General features: G+C 32.2%; 2 protein-coding genes and 1 long non-coding RNA gene across 5 annotated transcripts; 2 read left to right on the top strand and 1 right to left on the bottom strand.

The window, feature by feature from the left end:
• Positions 1-85: 85 nt before the first annotated feature.
• SelR (methionine sulfoxide reductase SelR) lies at positions 86-21,972 on the top strand. 3 transcript variants are annotated; one of them, XM_074115630.1, is made up of 4 exons: positions 86-240; positions 449-752; positions 846-1,018; positions 19,605-21,972. In XM_074115630.1, the coding sequence occupies exons 2-4, from the start codon at positions 508-510 to the stop codon at positions 19,751-19,753; spliced, it is 567 nt and encodes a 188-aa protein (XP_073971731.1). In that variant the 5' UTR covers positions 86-240; positions 449-507; the 3' UTR covers positions 19,754-21,972. The 3 variants fall into 3 exon arrangements, with proteins under 3 accessions (XP_073971731.1, XP_073971730.1, XP_073971732.1); XM_074115629.1 differs by having other exon boundaries at positions 19,569-21,972; XM_074115631.1 differs by having other exon boundaries at positions 143-246; positions 19,569-21,972.
• A 606-nt stretch (positions 21,973-22,578) lies between these two features.
• LOC141447787 (uncharacterized) lies at positions 22,579-23,133 on the bottom strand. Its single transcript, XR_012454577.1, has 3 exons — positions 23,041-23,133; positions 22,796-22,894; positions 22,579-22,646 (listed from the first exon to the last, which is right to left on the bottom strand). It is a non-coding gene; the product is annotated as an uncharacterized lncRNA (long non-coding RNA).
• A 682-nt stretch (positions 23,134-23,815) lies between these two features.
• Positions 23,816-26,311, top strand: RpL8 (ribosomal protein L8). Its single transcript, XM_074115623.1, has 7 exons — positions 23,816-23,912; positions 24,110-24,252; positions 24,327-24,468; positions 24,564-24,674; positions 25,106-25,213; positions 25,888-26,090; positions 26,185-26,311. The coding sequence occupies exons 2-7, from the start codon at positions 24,115-24,117 to the stop codon at positions 26,257-26,259; spliced, it is 777 nt and encodes a 258-aa protein (XP_073971724.1). The 5' UTR covers positions 23,816-23,912; positions 24,110-24,114; the 3' UTR covers positions 26,260-26,311.
• Positions 26,312-27,100: the final 789 nt, after the last annotated feature.

The raw sequence follows: 27,100 nt of genomic DNA, 5'->3' as shown, positions 1-27,100 counted from the left end.
TTTTTCTTTTTACTAAGAAATCTAAAACCATATATACGCAAAAGTAAATAAGCCGAATCGTAGGGAGTAAGCTGTCAGCTGACTAACTTATAGTTAAGGTTCAAATGTAAAGTAGTTGAATTACACAATCAGAGATAGCGCAGCTGTAATGTCAACAATGCAAATGTGCGTACATATTGTATGGGTATTTTACGAGTTGACGTCAGATGCCAGTCGTTCATGGTTATTTGATGTGTAAAGGTTGGTGTCTCTTTACGTTATAATTTTATTTTCAATTCGACCTGTCACTTACCTAACATGTGCACACAGTACACTGTTTATCTTTTCTTTTTTTTTTATAACAACACTAATTCTTAGTTTTACTTATCGGACACGTCCTTGTTTAATCTGTTATCAATAATAATAAGGGCTGCAATGGAATTGATTAGATTTTCTTTAAATATTTCAGGTCGGATAGTCGTATTTAAAATATTATCACCTGTCGTTGATTAAGGCAAAGGTTTTTTTATGAATTTAACCAAGAAGTTCGTTCCAATCTCTATAAATATAATTAAAGCTAGAAGTAGTACTAATATATTAAATGGTAGAAGTAAAAGAGACAGTGTAAATATTAATTTATTCACAATAAACCCATGTAGAACATTTTTAATGTGTAAAACTATAATGGAAAAACAAACTTTTTCAAAGGAAGAATTAAAACAGAAACTTAGTCCTTTACAGTATCAAGTTACTCAAGAAAAAGGTACAGAAAGGTTAGTGCAAATGATTATTTTCTTCTTTTTACTATATCAACTAACATTTTAAAGTCTCCATCATCTTCATAAAATTCATTTTGATTTTCACAGACCATTTTCTGGTAAATATAATAAAACTACAGACCAAGGAATCTATAGTTGTATAGTTTGTGGATTAGAGTTGTTCTCATCAGATACAAAATATGATTCTGGTTGTGGATGGCCAGCATTTAACGATGTCTTAGATAAAGGATTGGTCAAGTTATCGAAGGATACGTCGAATGGTAAATATTTTTTTTTAAATATTTTTAGGAACATTTAGGTATTCATAAAGTCGTAAGATTTTTTACGAATTTGCTTCTTTCTTTTTTTTATTCTTTATTTAGTGTTCCGTATATAGTTTGCCACATTCCTAAGCTATTTATAAACTCTTTCTTTAACATTCATATTTAACTTTAAGTGGGTCTCTTTTAAAAGAGAGAGGGCAGCTTCTAACTTTATTAGGTTATCACTCACTATAAGATGAACGTGTTTGAATTTCAAATGTGCTTCTCTTCTTATTAATTTTAAAGTTATTATATTGTAGATTCCTTTTGTCCTCTTATCTATTTCTTTGTCTTCATATTTTTTTTAAATAAATTTCTTCCTGGAATACATTTGGAATATTCTCTCTCATGTTGAGAGGAAAAATGACTGCATGTTTTTGAAATACGAATTCTCAATAGAAAAAGTTCTGATAGAAATTTGGTTTAGTACTTGGTCCATATATACGTATAAAAATATGAATAAATAACTAAAAGTCGCGACAGCTTTTACGAGGTGTGTTCAAAAAGTAACGGGAATTTTCGTTTTTTGAAAAAAATATTTATTTATTCATCTACATTAATATTGTCGCCTTCAAAGTAGTCCCCTTCGCATACAATACACTTGTGCCAGCGCTTTTTCCAATCCTCGAAACACTTCTGAAACTCGATCTTTGTGATAGCTTTCAGCTCTTTCAGCGATTCGCTTTTAATGTCATCTATGCTTGTAAAACGACGGCCTTTTAATGTTCTCTTTATGTTTGGAAATAGAAAAAAGTCACATGGAGCCATGTCTGGCGAATATGGAGGCTGGGGCATCGTTAAAGTTTTGTTTTTGGCCAAAAATTCACGAACAAGCAATGAAGTGTGAGCAGGTGCATTATCGTGGTGCAAAATCCATGAATTGTTTTGCCACAAATCCGGGCGTTTTTTTTCGGATTGCTTCACGCAAACGGCGTTGAACTTGTAGGTAGTACTCCTTATTGATTGTTTGACCTTGTGGCAAGAATTCATGATGCACTATGCCATTAAAATCGAAGAACACAGTGAGCATAACCTTCACATTCGACCGCACTTGTCGAGCCTTTTTCGGTCTTGGCAATCCAGAATGCCTCCACTGGGACGATTGAGCCTTAGTTTCGACATCATATCCGTAAACCCATGTTTCGTCACCTGTTATAACACGTTTCAGTAGATCCGCATCGTTGTCGACTTCATTGAGTGACTCTTGAGCAACTTCCATTCTCCGCTGTTTTTGTTCGAAATTCAACAATTTTGGAACAAATTTTGCTGCCACACGTTTCATACCCAAAACATCCGAAAAAATTTCATGGCATGAGCCAATTGATATGGCAACATCATCAGCGACTTCTCTGATTGTGATTCGGCGATCGTTCATAACCATTTCTTTTACTTTTTTCACGTTTTCATCGGTTGTTGATGTGCTTGGACGTCCAGGTCGTTCGTCATCTTCAACGTTTTCGCGGCCATCTTGGAAACGCTTATACCACTCGTAAATCCTTGTTTTACTCATAGCAGACTCACCATATGCCTTTATTAACATTTCACACACTTTATTTCATTTTTTACGCAAAATTTAATACAAATTCTTTGATCCATTTTTTTTAACAAACAAAAATCGCCAAGCTCGAAAAACACGTCTAACCTTAACGGCTGCCACTTAAGAAGTAAACAAGGAATATTACTGAAAATTTTATCGTACTTCAGGGGCATGTGTACCAACATAATAAAAAAAAAATTTTACAATCAGACTCTCCAAACCCGCGAAATTTAAAAATTCCCGTTACTTTTTGAACACACCTCGTACTTAGTAATTTCGGCCGAAAAAGTTTCGCCATCAGACGAAATATGTATTAAAGTTGTAGCACTTAGTTGCACTGATTAATATTTTTGTTAATTTTTCTCTCTATAAGTTCTTTGATTTTCTTGCGTACCGTAAAAGTACTGGTTTTTGTTGGCCTACTTAAAAGTGGATCTCCAAAAATTTGTGTGGGGGGGTTCATTTCAATTTTTTAATATTTCGATTAGGTGCCAACAGCGTACGCTAGAGTTTGGTTAATAGTATGATCCGGTAGTGCCAACTTTGTAGCAGTGAATTTTTCACTCTAAAATGGCCTTCTTGATTTTCTCTTTAAACTTCTCATGCTCATTACAGACGTACGTAGAGCTATACAATTTATTGAGACAACATTTACCCCAGAAGATTCTGGTTTTAATCCGAGTTAGAGAAATGGAAGGGTATAAAAAGGCTTACCAAAATTACTGTTAACAAAAATAAATATCATTCCAGACGCCAGAAGGTTTTATTTAAACTTGAACGTAACGTACATTTTAGGCTTATCCGTCACTATCAGTAAATTGCTTTTAATGGGGTTCTGAGCGAGTTGTGATATCACGTTTCCATCTACAAGGACATGTATAATGTTAAAGTCTCCTATCTTTTCTTCTATCTCTCCTAGTTCTGGCGACTCGATTCAACTCTAGCAATAGGTAGGTCTCAAATATCCTAACGCAATGGCCGTCGTATCTAAAGCTAAAAAATAAAAATAAACTGTGGCTGTGTCATGGACCCGGCCGTGTGTTGTACATGAATACGTTTACGTAACGGGTTATATTTTTTATATAAAATATGTATTTAGGATGAAATCAAGGAAATAAATAATTACAGTGTTACAATATAACTTTATTGATTATAGCTCTGTGATACGAAAAGTACGACACAAATGGCATATAAGATACATCGAGATTTCTGGTAAACGTTAAATCAATATAGGTATTACCTAACGTTGCTGGAGAAGTTTCAATATTAGACAAATTGAACTCGCTGAGCATGAAGTCGGGCAATGAGCGGTTTTGTGAGACATCAACATTAAGGTCTCCAACTATCATAATTGGTGTAGTAAGATCAGGCTCGTAATCGGGTATAATTTTAGAGATGATTTTGGAATATTTTAACAACGATCGTAACATAAAGAGTTCAGTTTCTGCTAACGCTGTGCCGGATGGATATACACACACCCGAGTACGAATTTGAAGATGCCATTGGCCTTTACGTTTACATCACCAGCTTTTGCGTCTTTCATTTCCAAATAAATTTCCGAAATGTCAATGTTAACTCTATTACAATCAGTGAAGCTATTGATGTTGCGATATATGGCGACTCCACCGGCTTTGCGACTTTTACCATTCGATTGTTCTTGAGAAGCCCTTTCCAACCGTATACGATCTCTGTATTTGGTTTTGGCTTTTCGACGCGTATAGGCCGACATTATATATTTATTTTAATTTTTTTTTTTTCTAACACCGTATTTTATTAACTGTCACTATTTTACACTAATGTTTTATATACAATCGATAGATTGTGACGTCAGCTGACGATTAAAACTTAAACGAACATCGTAGCTTCTCCGAGTCAAAAGTTATACTCATTGCAAATCTCGATATGCAGCAAAATTATCTCAAAATAGCGGCGCTTTCCCCTCCACCGCGCGCGATGCGTCACAGTCCTCGCTTATCGTAATGAATTCATTGATCCTTTAGCTATTCAGTGGTCTAATTTAATTTTGGATGTAGACGATAGATTGGAAACTATAATGCCAAACTGTATCCCTCGATTTTGTTATCATTAGATTTTTTGGATTGCCACCATATGATTCAAATTTAAAGACGTATTCACGTCAAAATAAATCTTCTCAATCTAATTTTCAGGAAAGCTCAATTAAGTAACTTGTTTTTTGGAAAAAGTTGAGTGAGTGTTGCGCATTATTTACAAATCTAAACAGATGTGAATTTTTAAGATTTAGTACAAGACGATAACTCCAATCAGTTCTTATAGATATTGATGCTTTTTAGACTTACGAAACTAATCTATTCCGAAAAATTTCAATTAATAAGTAAGCTAATTTGCATGTACGCGACTATTAGAAAGTGACTTGTTAATAGGGCGTTTTAAATGTGTAATAATATACATATATTGTATTTTATTGCACTTATCTGAATATTTATCTTTCAGCTGTTTACCTTATTTAGTATTGAAAGTTTAACCAGGTATTTTTAACCTTGAAAGGATGCCCCGATTTGCAAATTACTATCATTAAATCATTACCATTTTCAGTAATCGGAGGTCACGTGGAAACACTCAAAAAATAAAAAATAAACATGTCGTGGACTTTCTCTGGCCGTAATTTACATAACATTTCAAAACCTCCTTTCCCTCCAAAACTTCCACTCTTTAAGAACCAATCACACTTTTCCTAGGATGCTCATTTCACTTAAATAACCTTTTGAAAAAAAGGAAGGTTATAACCCATCTTTCTCTCGCCATTTTTTCTCGGAGAATGTACATAAAATAAAAGTTCGACTACCGTGAGCAATACCGAGATATAAGAAGTTTGAAGAAAATCAAGAAAACCGTTTACAAGATAATTTACTGCAAGAAAATGAAAAAAAATTAATTTTGTAAAGTTGCATTTTCTATTGGATGATTTTGTTCAAATGTTTATTACCCATGGTGACCTTGATTCAAAATTTCTATTTTAAATCGTCGTGATTTTTCGTACCTAACTTATACTTCCTGTGTGCGTAAAACAAAAAAAAAAATTAAGATCGCAATATCCTTAAAGTTGTCTGTGATTATCTCGAAAAAATTCATTAGAATTTTATTTTTTACTTAGCATTAAATTAAGAAATAGAATTTACCAAGTTTTTGTATTTATGTCAGCTGTTCTGTACACACTAATATTTATAGAGGTTAAATCAGACCACATTGGACATACGTAGATGTTCACCCATTGTGAAAAACCATGGCAAATCAATTTATTACTTATGGTTTGTTTTTTTACATTAATTTAAGGCTCATATAGCCTAGTTCACTATATTCAGTTATTGTAGTAATTGAAGCTGTCTTGGTGTTAATAGAAGTTTTTCTTCCATTACGAACAGATAAAATTGGTTTGATTAAAGTTACGCTTCGGTGACCCTTATCTTTTATATTGTATGTGTTACAGTACTTCAGTAATAAAATTATATGAGTAAAAAAAGTATAAATAAAAGTAAAGTAGTACGTAATTAATAAATTTATAAATAACCAACCAGATCCGACTTAAATTGCTTTCGTTTTAATGACTAAATCAGTGTGGTGTACGAGGGTCGTTTGAAAAGTCCGTGCAAAAATAAGAACTACTTAATTTTTTGGGGTAAACCTTTTTTATTTTTCAACATAGTCTCCTTTTAGGCTTATACACTTCGTCCAACGCTGCTCTAGTTTGTTGATCCCTTCCGTATAATAGGATTTGTCCAAGTCTGAAAAATAGCCATTCGTTTCTGCAATCACCTCCTCGTTTGAATAAAATCTTTTTCCCGCCAGCCATTTCTTCATATTGGGGAACAAATAGTAGTCCGAGGGAGCCAAGTCTGGAGAATAGGGGGGATGTGAAACGAGTTGGAACCCTATTTCCATTAATTTTGCGACCACAACTGCTGAGGTGTGAGCTGGTGCGTTGTCGTGATGGAAAAGGACTTTTTTGTGGGCCAATCGTGGGCGTTTTTCTTGCAGCTCGGTTTTCAAACGGTCCAATAACGATGAATAATATGCACCTGTAATAGTTTTACCCTTTTCCAGATAGTCGATGAGGATTATTCCTTGCGAATCCCAAAAGACAGTCGCCATAATCTTTCCGGCCGAAGGAACGGTCTTCGCCTTTTTTGGCGCAGATTCCCCCTTGGTAACCCATTGTTTAGATTGTTCTTTGGTCTCAGGAGTGTAGTGATGTATCCATGTTTCATCCACAGTGACGAAACGACGCTTAAAGTCCTGCGGATTCTTCTGGAACAGCTGTAAACCGTCCTTGCAACACTTCACACGATTTCGTTTTTGGTCAAGCGTGAGCAATCGCGGCACCCATCTTGCGGATAGCTTTGTCATGTCCAAATGTTGGTGTAAAATATTATGTACCCGTTCATTTGAGATGCCCACAGCACTAGCAATCTCACGCACCTTCACTCTTCTGTCATCCATCACCATATCATGGATTTTATCAATGATTTCTGGAGTAGTAACCTCAACAGGGCGTCCAGAACGTTCAGCGTCACTTGTGCCCATATGGCCACTCCGAAAATTTTGAAACCACTTATAAACTGTTCTAATCGAAGGTGCAGAGTCACCATAATGTTTATCAAGCTTCTCTTTAGTCTCCTGAGGCGTTTTGCCTTTCATAAAGTAGTGTTTAATCAACACACGAAATTCTTTTTCGTCCATATTTTTGAAAATCACTCGACTTCCTCGATTCAAACGAATGCCAAACACAAAGAAATAGACCGATCTGGCTGAAACTTGGTGTGTGTTCTTCCAAGAGATGCTACTAACTAAACATAACCTCGATACGCGCCAGTGGTGCTATCTCTCTGACTTTGCACGGACTTTTCAAACGACCCTCGTATTAACCAAGCATAAATTTTAAATAATTAAACGGTTATGGAATATAGGCGATAAGTGCTATTAACGAATTCATGACTGGAAGAAAGTGGATATGGTTGAGCAAATGGTTTGATCAAACGAATAAAGAGCTCTCTATTGACCTCTGAAGTGAAATTCGAGGTAGGCAAGTTCTAAAGTCAGCAGCCTGGAATTTGAACCCGGGACTAGGCAACTGCGGCTAAAATCAATTCTCAAGCAAAGTGCTCAAAATCTATGCAGCTTTTTCCAAAAAAAAAAAAGAAAACTTTTAAATTGATCCAGTAAAATGATGAGGGATTTTCATCGCTAAGTCACCGTTGGAACTGAATTTGGGTACGATAAAGAAGAATGGTAAAAGTAAATGGCTATTTGTTGAGGCAGGATGACATCCGATTACCAAATTAGGTGTCGTGGACGGAAGCGACGGAGCCAAAGTACTTTTCTATAAACATCTTACATTAAAAACGGATGTAACCCCAATACTTCTTAACTTTGCGGGCATCATCGCCTCTAACCGCTCGGCTATTGTCGCCCCAGCAAAAATAGTATAAAAGCTTCATTTACTACAAAAAAAAAAAAAAAAAAGGGCGTAACTTATCAGAATTTACAAATGCTCTGACGTTACATTACATTCTCCAACGTAAACGAACAATTTCAACTTCTAGCGATTTTTGATACATCTCAAAACCAGTAATTCCATGGACAAAAAAAAATTATGAATCACAACAAAATTGTGATAATAGCTTAGGAATGTGAATAACTCATTAATTAAATAGAAGTTTTTTTATTTTGTAATTATGTTGTAAATAAGTTGATGTCTCGTTAAATAATTTTTTAGCTTTAGCTATTTTACTTCTGTTGCCTTAAAAATTTCTGATAAGAGTTGATTTCAAAACGTTGAATAACTATGAAAAGAGAAATACATAACGTTTTTTGAGAATAGAAAACTTTTGATGTAGAATTATTAATTATTTTAACTTATTTTGTATTTTTCTTTTCTCTTTACTTTTCCGAAATCACTAATTTTTATTTTAAATTTATTTTCTATTTTCGAATGTGTATTTCTTGTTTATTGGCCTCTCCTAAGATACTAATTTCTTAATAACAATTTCTTACTATTATTATATCTTCTGGCTGAAATACTCTCTTTAGAAATTTTAACCATTCCAAAAAGCAATAATTATTTCCTTCAGGACACGATTTCTATTGTTCTGTCGAGTGTGCTTCAAGGCCATAATCAGTAGGTGCTTCTCGCTTTTACCATTCATTTTCATTTTTTGTTTTCATTTGGTTCGTAAAGCATAACTAATATTTTCATTTTCCAAATGGTTACATTAATAAATTAAAAAAAATCTGTTACTAATTTTTATATGCAAATAAGTTTTTTTGACATTAACGTTGATTACGCATTAAATGAATGTTGAGAAGTTTAGGTTCTTGCTGTTGTATCGTTATTTTTATTTGAAATAAACTGAATGAATCAGTTGATTTCGAAATATGTTATTTTGCTACCCTATTAGGTAACGATTTAAATATCATGTGTGTCACCAGCTGTTTTTTTACCCCTCCTCTACTATGGTTTTCAGTGATATCCGTCTATCGATTGTTTTTGCTAACCGTAAAATTTGTTCGATCTTAATATATCGATTTTTCTCTCTATTTTACAATAAGATTATTTTGCTATCATTTGCAAATGTTCAAATTGAGCATTTTTTAAACGCAGATTCGTTCTTTAAAGTATACTGCTTTAATAAAGAGTTTATATTTTCAGAAGTATTTTTTTTTTAAAGTGAATAAAAAAAATTATTTCAGTCGGTGTGCAAATCCCTGCTACGCCTTAATTGCACTCACTTCTTCAAATGTCTGGAATTATGCATTAAAAAAAAATAGTTAAAATTACTACCGAGATGTTGAAAAATGATATTTCCATTAATTTAACTTCATCTAAAAGTCATTAATTTAAAAGTCGTATAAAGAGAACCATTCATCAGCCCAAGTGGACGGACATTGACGTATGTTATTGCAATCTGTGTAGGTGTAAAAAAAACAAAGAACATTCCCTTGATAGCAACGCCATCTATTGCTTTGGCTGAGAACTGCTCTAGTTGCCCTTGTTTGTTTCACCTTAGTTACAGTTCGGAAGAAGGTTATAGAGGTTATCCAGACAGCCCTTTATTATTATAAACATTTTTTATTTACTTACCTATTTACATTGACGAATTGTTTTATCAAAATGTATAGTCTAGGTCATGGACAGTCTAACGATTTACCACATTTAATACAAAAAAGAAAAATAATAATGAGTGACAAAATAAGGTTGTTTAAAAATGAACAAATTAAATTTCAATTTTTTTGCATTACAAAACAAAAACAGTAAATAATAATAGCAATAAAATTATAAAATAATCTCTTTAATAATGCTCGCGATCTATGGTGATACGGCATCCTGAACATAGGCAACAACGGCCGACCAATCACCTACCATTCATTATCTCGCAAACAGTCAGAGGTAAGAAGCTGTATACTGCCAAAATACCCTGAGACATGCAAGTCATTATACTTGGGGGCATACACGTCAAGAAGTGATGCAAGGCCCTTTATATCGTAATTATATTTAGTTGGTGCTTGGCACGTGTTGAAAGCCACACACCAATATATCGGTGCATTTTTTTTCTGGATTCAAAATTTGGCCTATATTTTAAAGTATGAACTTAATTTTTTTCTTAAATTAGTGAATGTCTTGGCTACAATTAATTGGCAGCAAACATTTATTAAATTCTGAAACCAAGACTTGGAAATCTAATCGTAATACACTTTTTTTTTATGCGGACCTAGAATTCAGTCAAGTAAAAATAAGTTTGCTTCTACTCTCAAAGGCCTAATTAACCAATTATTTCAATCTTCAGACACTTCTAGAATATTTACTAGATTTGCTACAAATCAAGTATTCGATTTGGAAGAATATCAGTTCACAATAAGTGCCACTGTACAGAATGACCTTTACTCCATTTTTTTTAATTAAAATAATTATACATAAATTACGATAAGAGGAAATCACCCTACCTTTTGACCTTATTTTCAATTTAACTGCATAACCTAATGCACTTCAATTTTCTATTAATTCTTTAAAAGTCACAAAAATAATAATAATACAATAGATTTAAATAAAACTTCAGTTTATATTGAATCAAGGTCGTTTTAAGTTAGTCATTATTTGGTGATTGCAATCATTCGACTAGATCGCTTTCCTCTTATTGTTCATTCAGGTTTGTTCAAAATGAATGCAGGTAAATTAACCACATCTGTCTAGATGTACTTGACCAACTTCACAATTACTGGAGTAATGTTTTATCTGAATAAATATATTTTCTTTACAAAATAATATTTCGAATTTATTAAAAATTATTTCATTTAGATAAAAATATAAATAAATAAATAGATAATCTGTGAACGCTGACATAACTTTTCATGTCTTACCGTAATTTATGTATTTCTTGGTATTTTCTTGGAGCTTGAATTTTAGCTGGTCACAGTACTGTGTGAAATGGCCGAGACCTGCAAAGCTAATATGTATTGTGGTACTGGATTCGATTCCCGGTCTTGGCCTTGGATTTTATTTAATGGTTAAATGAGAAATAGTAAAGTACGTTTGCTATTCGCTTCCGTCCACGACACCTAGTAAATGGTAGTTGGACGTTAAAAAAGAAAAAGGGAAGGATTGAAATGGATTCAGAGGGAACCCTAACACCGTTCTTTGCTCAGAACTAGCTTTCCCTATTAAAACATGAGTACTATAAGTGAACAATGCCCATTCATCAATATTTATAGAATTTCTCTAGGAAAATATATCTTAAGAAAATTATACCTGTATTCACTGCATAGTACATGGGTTTGGTACATAAGTTTAAATAATGGAGCCGCATTCCATCTTTAAAGTGAAAAATTGAATGAGAAACTATTCAGTAAACTGCCCCATCTGGTTATAGCTAATCTTTTCAGTTAGCTCATTGCCAGGTCTCATTGTATCATCTAAACCAAAACTCGAATTTAAAATTTCTCTTTTCAATGTTAGGCTAATCACGTTCATTCAGTACTGGTCAGGTGTTTAATAAACAATTTTTCCCCACTCTAGGAATCAACTCTTTTAGTTTTTCCAGAAAAATTGAAAATTGTTACACTGATGACGCCATAAGAAACGCCAAGAGAAAGTAAAAAAATATTCTTGTCTGGAATAGTAAACGGTTCTTTTCACATGGCGTCGTCCTACATTAGGTTCACTTCTCTTAAATTGTATACGATATACATTTTAGATTATTTAGGCCACAAAGACCACGGACAGGTTTCTCTTGATGTTACAACAGCCAATTAGAATTCTTCGAATGTCACTTCTGCTTCACTTTTAAAGCACGTCTTTATCTTTAAATTCATCTTTAATTAAATATATATTATTTTTTAAATAATAATCTTAAATTTTCTTCTATATAAAGCTACATATATAAAATTGTAAACACACGAATACTTTTTGTGTGTAAACCTAACTTGATACTCTTTAACAAAAACTTACAGTTTAAAATGTTAAGTATAAGGGTTGATTAAACGCCAAAAGGTACACAAATCAGCAAGTACCCAACATTTCATTAATACTTCATTGATATAATTTAAGTAATTCTACTGCATTAATTTTCATTAATATTTTTTTGAATTTATTAGATGTTTCACAGACCCTTATGCTGGCCATTTTAATCTACAAAATATTTGTTCAAGTAGAACACCATTTAACTTAGATTGACTGTAATATCTAATCAACAAACTATTAATCACAGGTTAAAAAGAAAAACTTTATTAAAAAAAATAAAAAAAAATATGAGGCTAGAAAATTCAAAAACTTTTTTAAAAAAATGCTTACACCAACATTCATCAATGATTTCATTTATTTATTTTTATTTTTAAATAAAAATCGTTGGTTTAAGTTCATTCTTCGATTAAAGTAATTGTTATTGTATGAAGTAGTCAAACGTTTATAATAATAGGTAATAATTATCTGGCTTTATCGCAAATAATATAGTTTTCTTCAATTACATTCTCCATCTAGGTCTTCCCACAGTATTATATATTTGGAATATAAGATAAATAAGATATGCATATTTTTATGACAGCTAACATAATTATTCCAGTATTTTACTATAAGTAAAATTAGAGGGACTACATTAAATTACAATTGAGAAATGAATAATTATTGTTGAATAATTTACTTGATATTACCTACGCGTTATTTGTGCTCACAAATACTTCGGAAAGACGAATTCTAGACTGAAATATTGTTTTAAATCCGTGATTCAAATTTAAATAGTAGCCGACTCTACTTAGTCTTTTTCTACTTTAACGTGTATGTACATACTCGTACATACATGTGACTACTCAGAATAAATAGCATAATAAAGATAAATCAGAAGAATAATTTGGAATAAAGCTAAAATAAAGTACCTATTTAATTATGAAGATATAATATACATTTTATCATAATTAGAACAAAAAAATAAAATATTATGAATGAACAAAGGGAAGGGATTAGCTATGCGGTTAGCGTATTGGATTCCCACGTGGAGGTTCCGGGTTCGAATCCAGCTGCAGACCCTTAGATTTTCTCTTTCTAAGAGCTTCTTACAGCTCACTGTCCGGGTGATGGACAGTGTTGTCAGTAACGAGAGAACACTGTCCGGAGGCCGGCAGTGCACTGAAAAAAGCTCCGGGCGCCAATAACCTTAGATGTTGAAGCGATTTAAATCATAAAAAAAAGAAAAAGAAAATGAATGAACTGGCCAGCATAAGGGTCTGTGAAACATCTAATAAATTCAAAAAAATATTAATGAAAATTAATGCAGTAGAATTACTTAAATATTAATGAAGTATTAATGAAATGTTGGGTACTTGCTGATTTGTGTACCTTTTGGCGTTTAATCAACCCTTATACTTAACATTTTAAACTGTAAGTTTTTGTTAAAGAGATTTTTGTACCTTTTGGATAGATTTTCCTTTTTGTATGTTCTTCAAAGTTACATATCTGCTTTACAGATTTTATTAAAATTGGGAATAATAAATTTTAATTGTATCATTATAACCTGAAAAGGTGTTAAGTCGGAGTTACTACCACTGGAGAGATCTTTTTAAAGAATGATTATAGTTGCGGTCCCCAAACCATCCTCAATAACAATTTTTTTGAGAAAGCATTTTGAATAAAATAGGAAGGTATTTGTACGTAAATAGCAAAATTAAACTGCGATTTCAGTTCTTCCCTTTAAGAGAAGTAAGAAAAATAAACTGCGATTACAGTACTTCTCCCTAAAAGGCAAAGAGGCAAAGATTTTGAATCGAACGACAATTCATTCATGTAAATCGGTTCACTCATTGATAATTTTAACGATTGCAGTACTTCCTCTTAGTACGTGTAAGAGCATGATGGCACTTCACAGCCACGTAGAGGAGCTTTGATCACTTCTTCATGCTAAATTTTATCAAAATCGGACTAAGCGTTATAGAAATATTGGTAATAATAGTTTTAGAAAGGGCCTTACCTGGGTGGGGCAAACTCCCTTCCTTATGAGGCACAGCGTCGAGACTTTTAAAGTGCAAATCTGTACAAAATTTCGATTCGAATGACACTTCATTCATGAAAATCGGTTCACGTTTCGATAATTTGAAACAATTGCTATACTTCCCCTTAACAAGTGTAAGAGCAGATCGTCGTTTTAATGTTACGTAGGGGAGCCCTAACCCTGTCATCCTACCAAATTTTATCAAAATCGGGCCAAGATTTACAGAGTAATTAATGATAATAATTTTGGAGGGGGCCTTACATAAAAGGGGCTAACTCCTCTCTCATTCCATGTACAGCGTCGAGACCCCCAAAAGGCACATCTACATAAAATTCCGAATCGAATGATACCTCATTCATGAAAATCGGTTCACGCGTTTAGGCGCTACGTTGTTTACAAAAAAGGTAACAACAACAACAACAACAAGAAGAAGAACAAGAACAAGAACAAGAACAATTTTTGAAAATGCCGTTTTTGCTCATTTTCAGCATCTTTTTTCTCAAAATCTATCAAATCTAGGTTGTAGCAAAAAAATTACAGTCATAAAGGAGGATTTGCCCTATATTATGAAGAAAATTTGGGAATTTTATCTTTTATAGAAAAAGAGAAAAAAATTGTCAAAGTTGGGTGTTTTTCAACGTTACGCTTTTTCGTGCAGTTTTTGATGATCAACCCTTATACAACTGTCCTACCGGACAGTTTTAATTTACTGTTTCAAAGTTTTACTAATTCACGCATTTTTTAAAGTAATTAGAATTAGTGATGGGCAGAACGAGTCCGTCATTGGACTCGTTGGATTTGAATCAGTTCCAGGGTTGGAATCGATTCCAACAACTCGTTCACCGATTCCGGTCTCTGTACTTACCCTATGCATTAGTAAAAATGTCACGCAATTTATTAAAAAATATCATTAAATGTTAGCTTTCCCAGTTAATAACAAAACTATATTTCTTTAACACACATTGAGTACTATCCCTAATTTCCAATTGCACTGATAAATATAAAATTAACAACGTAACACAAAAATTAACATAAAAATAGACTAGTCAATTATAAAAATTAAAGCAATGCTGTTTAGTCATTATCTAGCTTGACCACTGGAAGACTGGAGTTAACGTGCTTCAAGAGGATCCAAGGTAGAGAAACGGAAATGGGTAGGAAATTATTCCCATAAAAAAAATTCTAACCCTTCAAGCAAAATGATAATTACTCATAAATAAAGAAATATTTATTTACTAGGACTTGTATATCAAGCTTTAAAAATATTATCTTATTATCTTACGAAAAGAAAAAGCTGTGTGCTTAATCTTTAACATAGCGCTGGACACTCTTATTCTTATCTTCATTGGGTAAGTTTAACCGTGTACATGACCGTGAGACAGTCAAATAGTGATGGGCTATTTGAGCGGACTCGTTCCATTGGAACGAGTCCGATGGTGGAACGAGTTGATTCAAATCCCTATTTTTAAAAAAAGTGATTCCGCCCCGCCCCAAAAAATTTAGGCAAATAAAAATGAAAATGAGGCAGCAGAAGGTTTGGAACGATTAAACATAAGAACAAATGTCACGCAATTTATTATATTATTATATCATTAAATGTTAGCTTTCCCAGTTAATAACAAAACTATATTTCTTTAACACACATTGAGTACTATCCCTAATTTCCAATTGCTCTGATAAATATAAAATTAACAACGTAATAGAAATATTAACACAAAAATAGGCTAGTCAAATATAAATTAAAGCAATGCAGTTTTGTCATTATCTAGCTTGACCACTAGAAGACTGGAGTTAACTTACTTCAAGAGTATTCAAGGTAGAGAAACGGAAATGGGTAGGAAATTATTCCATAAAAATTCTAACCCTTCAAAATTATAATTACTCATAATATTTATTTACTAAGAATTGAATATCAAGCTTTAAAAATATTATCTCATTATCTTACGAAAAGAAAAAGCTGTGTGCTTAATCTTTAACATAGCGCTGGACACTCTTATTCTTATCTTCATTGGGTAAGTTTGAACGTGTACATGTCAGCTAGACGGTCAAAGTAAAACTGGGCCAAAATTTAGTATTACCTAACTAGTTTACTTAGTGTAGTATCCCTCCCACTCTATCACCTATTTCACAAACATTCATCGATTAAAAATATTTTTTAGTTAAATATTCGTTTCATTGGAATACAAAAAACATTATAACGCTTTCTTAAGATGATTTGAATTTTTAAAATTTGTTTTTGTCCATTACTCTTATAAAATACGAAGAATTTCAAATAAAATATAATATACAAACACAGAATGATCTAGTGTGCAGGTGGAGTCAGTCGTAGTTACCATGACAACGGAACCGTTAAACGACTCCGGCCCAGCTCTAGCATTTTCATTGGTTAAATCCACTGGAGTTGGTGGAGTCGAATCCGGAGTGATTTAAATCCTTTTGAAACCGGACTCGTTCCATTTTTTCGTTCACTGAATCTAGCCAATAGAAATTGCTGGAGCTGGAACCGGAGTTGTTTAACGGTTCCATTGCTATGGTAACGAGGACTGACTCCACCTGCACACTAGATCATTGTGTTTGTATATTATATTTTATTCGAAATTCTTCGTATTATATAAGAGTAATGGACAAAAACAAATTTTAAAAATTAAAATCATCTTAAGAAAGCGTTATAATGTTTTTTGTATTCAAATAAAACGAATATTTAACTAAAAATTATTTCCAATCGATGAATGTTTGTGAAATTGGTGATAGAGTGGGAGGGATACTGCAGTAAGTAAACCAATTAGGTAATACTAAATTTTGGCTCAGTGTTACTTTGACTGTCTCACGGTCATGTACACGGTTAAACTTACCCAATGAAGATAAGAATAAGAGGGTCCAGCGCTATGTTAAAGATTAAGCACACAGCTTTTTCTTTTCGTAAGATAATGAGATAATATTTTTAAAGCTTGATATACAAGTCCTAGTAAATAAATATTTCTTTATTTATGAGTAATTATCATTTTGCTTGAAGGGTTAGATTTTTTTTTATGGGAATAATTTCCTACCCATTTCCGTTTCTCTATCTTGGATCCTCTTGAAGCACATTAACTCCAGTCTTCCAGTGGTCAAGCTAGATAATGACTAAACAGCATTGCTTTAATTTTTATAATTGACTAGTCTATTTTTATGTTAATTTTTGTGTTACGTTGTTAATTTTATATTTATCAGTGCAATTGGAAATTAGGGATAGTACTCAATGTGTGTTAAAGAAATATAGTTTTGTTATTAACTGGGAAAGCTAACATTTAATGATATTTTTTACAATGTTACTAATGCATAGGGTAAGTACAGAGACCGGAATCGGTGAACGAGTTGTTGGAATCGATTCCAACCCTGGAACTGATTCAAATCCAACGAGTCCAAAGACGGACTCGTTCTGCCCATCACTACAGTCAAAGTAACACTGAGCCAAAATTTAGTATTACCTAATTGGTTTACTTACTGCAGTATCCCTCCCACTCTATCACCAATTTCACAAACATTCATCGATTGGAAATAATTTTTAGTTAAATATTCGTTTTATTTGAATACAAAAAACATTATAACGCTTTCTTAAGATGATTTTAATTTTTAAAATTTGTTTTTGTCCATTACTCTTATATAATACGAAGAATTTCAAATAAAATATAATATACAAACACAATGATCTAGTATGCAGGTGGAGTCAGTCCTCGTTACCATAGCAATGGAACCGTTAAACAACTCCGGTTCCAGCTCCAGCAATTTCTATTGGCTAGATTCAGTGAACGAAAAAATGGAACGAGTCCGGTTTCAAAAGGATTTAAATCACTCCGGATTCGACTCCACCAACTCCAGTGGATTTAACCAATGAAAATGCTAGAGCTGGGCCGGAGTCGTTTAACGGTTCCGTTGTCATGGTAACTACGACTGACTCCACCTGCACACTAGATCATTCTGTGTTTGTATATTATATTTTATTTGAAATTCTTCGTATTTTATAAGAGTAATGGACAAAAACAAATTTTAAAAATTCAAATCATCTTAAGAAAGCGTTATAATGTTTTTTGTATTCCAATGAAACGAATATTTAACTAAAAAATATTTTCAATCGATGAATGTTTGTGAAATAGGTGATAGAGTGGGAGGGATACTACACTAAGTAAACCAGTTAGGTAATACTAAATTTTGGCCCAGTTTTACTTTGACCGTCTAGCTGACATGTACACGTTCAAGCTTAAGCCAATGAAGATGAGAGTAAGAGTGTCCAGCGCTAAGTTTAAGATTAAGCACACAGCTTTTTCTTTTTGTAAAACAATAAGATAATATTTTAAAAGCTTGATATTCAATTCTTAGTTAATAAATATTATGAGTAATTATAATTTTGAAGGGTTAGAATTTTTATGGAATAATTTCCTACCCATTTCCGTTTCTCTACCTTGAATACTCTTGAAGTAAGTTAACTCCAGTCTTCTAGTGGTCAAGCTAGATAATGACAAAACTGCATTGCTTTAATTTATATTTGAATAGCCTATTTTTGTGTTAATATTTGTATTACGTTGTTAATTTTATATTTATCAGAGCAATTGGAAATTAGGGATAGTACTCAATGTGTGTTAAAGAAATATAGTTTTGTTATTAACTGGGAAAGCTAACATTTAATGATATAATAATATAATAAATTGCGTGACATTTGTTCTTATGTTTAATCGTTCCAAACCTTCTGCTGCCTCATTTTCATTTTTATTTGCCTAAATTTTTTGGGGCGGGGCGGAATCACTTTTTTTAAAAATAGGGATTTGAATCAACTCGTTCCACCATCGGACTCGTTCCAATGGAACGAGTCCGCTCAAATAGCCCATCACTAATTAGAATCAAACAATCATCAGCTGTTATGTGTGGAGTTTATATATGTGGTTTCGCTAACCCAATTTATTGCATACATTGTATTATTTCAGTGGTTTATCTTCCATCGGGCTAGCGCTTTCCTTTTCTTAGAAGTTCTTTTATTTTATTGAATGTCCATCATATTCAATTAAGATTTAATAATGTGGAAGAAAATTTGGAAAAGTATGATGTCATTAGAGTGCGAAGATCCCGCCAGTTTTTTAAGTTGTTGGGAAGGTTATAATAACCTCAGCTTCATTAGTTCTTCGTTGTGTTTCTTTTTTTTTTGCTTTGTTAACTATCGCTATTAGTTTCAGAAAATTTAATTGCCAATTTTCCATTTTAGCCTTTTTTCTGTTTTAAATTTTAATTTTGGTGTTGGTATTTCTAAGCATGACTGAAATTTAAAAAAAATGCTATTTCCTTTTTCCTTTGGGTTGTATATATGCTAATAAGGGATTTTTCTCTTTTTCTCCTTCCCGGAAATCTTCTCTCCTGCTATCTCCTCCTAAAAAAAATAATTTCTTTCATTGAAACGAAAAAACACACAAAAAATGAAATCAATGAAAAAAAAAAGTTGGAGCGAACATATTGTTATTGATCGCTAACCCAGGTAGGATACGAACGGAAGTCCAGTGTGCCAGATGTGATGCTCATTTAGGACATGTATTTGATGATGGACCAAAACCAACTGGAAAACGATTTTGCATCAATAGCGCATCAATAGACTTCAAGCCAGCTAACAGTACAAGTAATAAATAGATTAAATATGTAATGAGATAATCTTATAATTATTTAATTTTTGGTTATTTTTGAAATTAGTTATGATTTGTAAATTATACGCATATGTATAAATACTAATTATGTAATTTAATGCTTAAAATGTGGGGTATTTTTTAATGTTATTTTCTAATCTAGTCTTGATACCCTTAACAATATTTTAAGTACAAAAATGTTAATTCAAAAGAATTTTTTTAATGTTTACACATCATGAACTTTATGTTAGGTAAATGAAGTAAAAATCGATAAATTAAATGGAATTTTAAGGCATCGCTTAAAACAACGTTGGAACCGGGTCTAAAAGATAAAATCTTTTGAAAGAAACTCTTCATTAGTTCGGTGTTATATCAATTTCTGAAGGTGGACACTAAACGTCGAACTGATTGGATAACGTAGTGATGTTGACTTCCGCATGCTTTCATTGGTGTGAAGTAAAATTTTTAAAGTGCCCTTAAAAAAGGGGACTTTAGAGAGAGGAAAAATTTTCTTATAACCAATCTGCATAGGCTAGATTTTAATTTGAGAATTTTGTGACTGGGAAGTTAGAACGAATTACCAACTACTTATTACAAGTTAGTTACTTTAAACGACTAAAACACTGGACCTTGTAAAAACATAAAACTTCCGTTCCACATTTCAAAACTATAAGGGTCTGGCGTAAAAAATAATCGATTGCGCAGTGCCTGGGGATTGATATATTATAAAAATTAGTCAATGCAGCCCAGTCTTAGAAATAAATTAAATGTTCTGACTTTTCTTTCTTTGCTACTACGTCTCGTAATGTCTGCATTGCTCATAAAGCCTTCAATCATCATGATCCTGCGATTAAAATTCATACGGTTCAGTCGAACGTTCTACACTATCGATATATCGAGGTGTCTAGTGAGTGGTTGCCAGATCGCTATACGTAAGAAGAGATCATTGTTCTTGTAATGGACGTGATAATCCAAAACCGAATTAGAGAAGACTAGAATGATACCACAGATGCGATTATAGAAATTTCCCTCTCTGTTGTATTCATGTTTCGTAGTAATCTCTATTATATTTATTTCAATAACTAGGGGCTTCCACTTGTAATTATAATTTACTGTGGAAATGCAATCTAAAATTAAAGTGTCTTTACTAAATTTTTTTCTTTTGCTGAGCTGGACAGAACGTTCAGAAAATAAATGCTTCACTTAGTAATATTGGCTTTCTATGCCTATTTATTAGCTTTTAAAATTATTTATTCTTATAAACACAAAATCAATGATGCCTTACACTATAAATTTTAAGCAGCTTTCTAAATTTTAAGTATATAACCGTTTAATACAATCGATAATTTAATAATTTAAAAACAATCGATTTATTTTTCGATCTGCTGTTAAAATAACCTTTGTTAGTCAAAAAGTATGGATTTAAAATTTGTAATTTATTTTAGTTATGTGTATATTATATAAAATTAAGAAAAATATGGTGTTTGCTGTGCTTTAGTGCAGGAAAATGAAATTTTTCATTGGATATGAGATAAAATATTTTTTTACTGACTTAGTATTAATTCATATGAGATGAAAGGATATTTTTATAATTGTTGTTTCTGACTTACCATCTTATAAAGCATAAAGGTAATAAAGTTTAATGAGGTAATTCTAAAGGTAATTAACAAAAAAACATATACAAGGAATCTATTATTACCAGGATTTAAATCTCAAATGTGAAATTGGATAAAGAAATAGGTGGTTTTTAAAAAAAATGCATGAAAAATGTTTTACCCCGTTAATTTTTTTTTATTAATTTCACCTAAATTTACCATGTAGCATATATTTATTTTTAGTTTGCTTGTACATAGTTTTAACAGCCCTTTTTAAATTTAATTAGAAGCCTATAAAAGCAAACTCACTTAACGATCTATATGGCAGTGTCGCCCAAAAAAAAAATTGTGTAATTTCCAAAAACATATGTTATACCAAAAAGGTGAGCACTGCGTTTACACAATAAGAAAATGTACCATCCGAGCCATAACAATCTTTTTAATTTTGTGAAACTTTATAGTGTAACAAAAATCTTCATTTTTGCTGTACTTTATTTATGATAGATTTTCATAATTTTAAATTGTACTTAAATTTTATCTTGGTGATAAGAATTTTACGTGATTTATCTTCTTTTTGTTTTGTGATTTTATTCATAACCACAATATATGTATAAATATATTTTTCGAGTAATTTGTCGTTTTTTTTATATGAATGAAGCAAATATTCCAAATTACTAAAGATGTTTTATTAGGTAAGACGATCCTGACATTTCTGAGAGATTTATGGAAGGAATGTAATTGCGTTAGTCAATCTCACATTTACTTACTGATTAAAAAATGAAGGTAAACAAAAATAAAATTGCATTTTTAACTTTGTCTCTATTAGTTCCAAATACTTGGATACGCAACATGTATAACATTATGCCTGAAATGATGCATCACGTATCCAGTATCAGTAGTTTATACTTTAAGAAGAAGGGATTCTTCGAATTAATCTTACAATTTTTTACTTTCCAATTTTTCTTTTTTTATTCAGAGTCGGATATTTCTGACTGCAGCACTTGAAAATCCGTCTCCATAAGTTATCGCTATAAGTTTATACTATAGACTTTAATAGCTCAACGTTTAACAACTTATTTATTTGTAATTACATTAAAATGTCGATTAGCTGTCAACTACATAGTTACCAATTATACAATTCTGTTTTTACAACAGCATTTAAGAGTAAATCTTTACGAAAACAAAAGTACAGCTTCGTAATCATCTGTTCATGCATTTCTCTTTGAATTCTCTATAGTTTAAACTAAAGTTGCGAAGGTTCTGTAACTACATATGCTTTATACCCAAAATTATCGTATCATGTTACTACAAAAAAACACTAGTCAGATCTCAATTTTCCAATTCTTGATTTGAGTAATACATGAAATTTTAATGTTTGAAGTAGCACATTTAGCCAGAACAAAAGTAATTTATGTAAATAATTTTATTTCTAAAAGGACTGAATGTTGAATCACCTCAATTCAGGACGAGCACCTGAGCTGCTGGATAAAACAAGGGTAGTTGAAAGCAATTAATTTTGTTAGAGCAGATCTTTTCTGCGGAAAGGGATGACACTGAATAACGTAAAAAAAAGCAAACAAAATTCAGTAGATTATTTGAATTTAACTTTCAAAATTTTAATCTTTTAATACTAGCACCGTCAATCAGTTTGAACCAATCATCCAAGATATTAAATTAAGAAATGGAACAACATTAATACCTCGTTATCAGATAACTAATTTTGTTATTTCATCGGAAACGTTTTTAACTCTGCATAAGTTCATTATTCATTATCTGTTTAAAATAAAAGTACAGAAAATGCATGATAGAACAAATATAAATTCTTTCAATCTTAATAGATAAAAAATGCCAGTTGCAAATACAACAGCTAGTTATAAATTTATGTCAAAAATAAATGAAAAGGAGGTGATAATAATTATATAGTAATAACCGTAAACTAACTCTTTCATGACATTGTGTTTGAGTGATTGGTGATGTGGTAACGCTAATAAAGACAGATGCACACGTTAAATAGCTTTGCTGTCTCAATGAGAGGACAAAGGAGATCGTTTAATATTAGGAAGAAATGGTTAAATTGTTATTCCATCATGATGTGTAACCATTAATAATTACAAATTTATAATATTTTATCAAAATATACCGTTTACAAAAAGATTAGGATCATTCTTTCCTTTATAATATGAATTATTAAAAAACAGCGACTTCAAAATAAATAAAGTCATTCCTAGCACACTATTACTAATAAGAATTAAAAAATAAACTGGAAAAATATTAAATTTGAATTTCCCACTTTGATAAAAGAGTTGCCATTAAAAATAAATCCATGATCTATATTTTAGGTGGCATTCGTATTAGTAGATGTGCATTAAACATTATTATGTTTTTTTCCCTGCGTTGTATTTGTTATTCTAATTTAATTATTTTTGAAATTATTAGCTAAATTTATTTATTAATTTTATTAATTGTAAATTCTGTTGAAGTAAGCCACATAATTGTAACCTTCATGGAGTGGCGCTAGTGATCCATCCTTGTTCTTGTGTCGTGTTTGCCGTTTCGGGGTAAGGCAACCATGTAAGTTTTCAATCCAAGTTTATTTATTTTGTTTAAATACATCGAAGTATATTTGTTTAATCAAAGTAATTTTCTAGAACATTCCAATAGCTTGGACAAAAGTCATTCTTCTTAGTGTATAAATTTCAGATTATTAACTTTTATAACCTCTACAGTTTACTTTCGTGCTTAATAAGTGAATACAATTTATTTTTTAGTAAATATGGGTCGTGTTATAAGAGCACAACGTAAAGGAGCAGGAAGTGTGTTTAGATCACATACAAAACATAGAAAAGGAGCCCCTAAATTAAGATCTCTTGATTTTGCGGAAAGGCATGGTTATATAAAAGGTGTAGTGAAGGTGATTAAAGTTTCCATTTATCTGTATTGTTGCTTTAGTTAATCTGGAATACCTATACTACTGAATATTTGCAGGAAATAATCCATGACCCTGGTAGAGGTGCTCCTTTGGCAGTTGTTCACTTTAGGGATCCTTACCGATTTAAAACTCGTAAAGAATTGTTTATTGCCCCAGAAGGAATATATACTGGGCAATTTTTATATTGCGGAAAGAAAGGTAAGATACATTATATGTTCATGTTGATAAGTTTGTAGTCACACATTTTTATGTTGACATACTTTCATGTACTTATTGTGGTAATTTTCTTACAGCTAATCTTCATATTGGCAACGTAATGCCTGTAGGGACTATGCCTGAAGGTACAATTATCTGTAATCTAGAGGAAAAAACAGGCGATAGGGGTCGTTTAGCCAGAGCGTCAGGTAAGTTTAGGTTTAACCAGGTTTGACCGCGACTTCTTTCCAGTGAAATTCATTCAATAGACAGTTTTAATTTTAAAGAAACATTTTATAGATGTATCATGTATGTTGCTTGCTCATAAACATCCTTTTTATCCATTAGTGATTTTAATTTTATAAAAAATCCTTTCTTTAGGAAGTTTGAACATTAAATCTATTATATCTTTCATAAGTATTTGTATTATTTCTTAAAATTTAACCTCTCTGAAGTTATTATGTGCGTTGTGTGAGTAAAACTAGTTACAAATCTACTTTCAAGGTTGTAGTTTGTGGGGTTGTTGTTGTTGATGGGTCACGTTGGTACGCTAGCTTGCGCTGAAAAAGTGACTAGACCGTTGATCGAGGCATGGTTCCAGTAAGAATTTATTAAGAATTTTGAATTTTCATCTTTCCAGGAAATTACGCCACCGTTATTGCTCACAACCCTGATACCAAGAGGACCAGGGTAAAGCTTCCTTCTGGTGCAAAGAAGGTTATTCCTTCAAATAACAGAGCTATGGTTGGTAAGTACGAGCTACTAGATCTTTGCTTTTGTTTTAGAATCTGTTGGAAGTGTACATTGTAAAAGTTTGAGTTGATAAGCTAAGTTGGTCCGAAGACATCACTTCTTTTTTTTAGGCCTGAAGGTAATACGTGAGTGTTGAATTCATTAACGTGGTTTGTGAAAAAACACTAAAATCCCAGAATAAGTGTCCGACCAGCTACTTTTAATCAAAAAGATTTATGGTTTAACTGAGCATTTAAAAAAAAAAATGGTGTATTGTTATAATTACTCGTAATTGATAAATATTTAAAGGTTTAATTGGTCTTAGTAATCATAAAATTATAAATATATTAAAACATTAATAATTTAATACGAAATGTATAAAAAATAATTCTCTTTTATAAATTCGAGCGAGAAATTGTTTCGTTGCCGAGAGTGGTACCAATAACGGGCGAATAACGATGCTCACGTAGTTAAATGCTAATTACCTATTAATTATGGATAATTTTAGCTTTTATGGTCTTAAATTACAATTTTCTTGGGTAGCAAGCTTTAAACTGAGGAATAATATAATCTTTTACAGCAGTTTTCAAAAGAGAGTTACATATTTGGCTTTTGGACGTCAAGGTGTTGATTCTCAAAAGTTTTGAGTACCATTCCAAATAATAAATGGTTTCCTTTCCCTAAATCCAGGTATCGTTGCCGGTGGTGGACGTATCGACAAACCAGTGTTGAAAGCTGGTAGAGCGTACTATAAGTACAAGGCAAAGCGGAACTGCTGGCCTAAAGTTCGTGGTGTTGCTATGAACCCGGTTGAACATCCTCACGGTGGTGGTAATCACCAGCATATCGGTAAAGCTTCTACCGTCAAGAGAGGAACTAGTGCCGGCAGAAAGGTTTGTGAATTTTGGGCTTTACATTTTAGATTATTGCAATGAACTCTTAATTTACATACTATTTTGATCTTAATCGCATTATTTATTCTTCCAGGTTGGTCTTATTGCTGCTAGAAGAACTGGTAGGATTCGTGGTGGTAAGACTGATCAGAAGAAAGGAGATGATTAAATTGTATTCTGTTTTATTAAAATAAAAACGTACTTTTTGTACAGAAATTTCATTTTTTTTGTCTTGTTTATTTCCAAACCTTACGTCACATTTCCTCTGAAGGTGGTTTCCGTTTCCATCTTTAAAAAAGAGCCTAACTTGTGAACCTGCTTATTACGAAGCTTTTGTTAACAGGGTAAACTTATTTAAAATTCTTCTCCCTGGGATGATAAAGAAAACAACTTTAAAAGGTAAGATTCATTTTTCTTAAATTATTCTACAACTTTATCCATTATTAATTAGTGACAATTTTGCAGGAAATACAGAAAAGGAATGTTGCATGTTATTGGAACAGACATATGGACAGTTTAGGATGAAATCATCTTTTGCAAGGTCACTTTAACTGTAAGTTGCATAGTATTTAATATACCTTCACCTAGACCGATTTTTGACTTTCAATGTGGGCAATAGACTAGGAAAACTCACGTTATCTCAACGTCCCCTAAATTTTTGTCTAACCACACTGTTCTACGACTACTCGTTGGTGTCGTCTTTGTGGACGAGCTGCGAAGGCTTGTTTTGGGTAGCTGGAACCAACCATTTAGATCGAAAATCAGTTGCTATCTGTAAATCTAGCCTAACAGCGTGCCGGAAATGATTCTTTTAGAGAACTACTACGTTAGGATTACTTCTAGTGGGTATCTTTAAGTAAAACGTTTGGTTCTGTTATCTTCCTAATGAAAAAAAGTAGATTAGAAAGTAGGAAAACAATGCTATTGATTTTCTTAAAACTTAAATGTGAACCTTCATTTTATAAACACCTTTATCTTTCTTCTCATCTGGAAGTTTCCTGGCAAACGTT

The sequence above is a fragment of the Rhodnius prolixus genome, unplaced genomic scaffold (genome assembly GCF_049639745.1).
Source record: "Rhodnius prolixus isolate KJV_2025 unplaced genomic scaffold, Rpr scaffold_13, whole genome shotgun sequence".
In the NCBI taxonomy this organism is placed as follows: Eukaryota; Metazoa; Arthropoda; class Insecta; order Hemiptera; family Reduviidae; genus Rhodnius; species Rhodnius prolixus.
The sequence above is the reverse complement of the archived record's forward strand: the minus strand, read 5'-3'. Positions and strand labels throughout refer to the sequence as shown.

Coding starts and splice junctions, on each gene's coding strand:
- RpL8 (XM_074115623.1), top strand. CDS start 24,115: ATGGGTCGTGTTATAAGAGCACAACGTAAAGGAGCAGGAAGTGTGTTT. Junction 24,253..24,326: donor ATATAAAAGGTGTAGTGAAG/GTGATTAAAGTT, acceptor GAATATTTGCAG/GAAATAATCCATGACCCTGG. Junction 24,675..25,105: donor TCGTTTAGCCAGAGCGTCAG/GTAAGTTTAGGT, acceptor TCATCTTTCCAG/GAAATTACGCCACCGTTATT.
- SelR (XM_074115629.1), top strand. CDS start 508: ATGAATTTAACCAAGAAGTTCGTTCCAATCTCTATAAATATAATTAAA. Junction 753..845: donor CAAGAAAAAGGTACAGAAAG/GTTAGTGCAAAT, acceptor TGATTTTCACAG/ACCATTTTCTGGTAAATATA. Junction 1,019..19,568: donor ATCGAAGGATACGTCGAATG/GTAAATATTTTT, acceptor GAAAAAAAAAAG/TTGGAGCGAACATATTGTTA.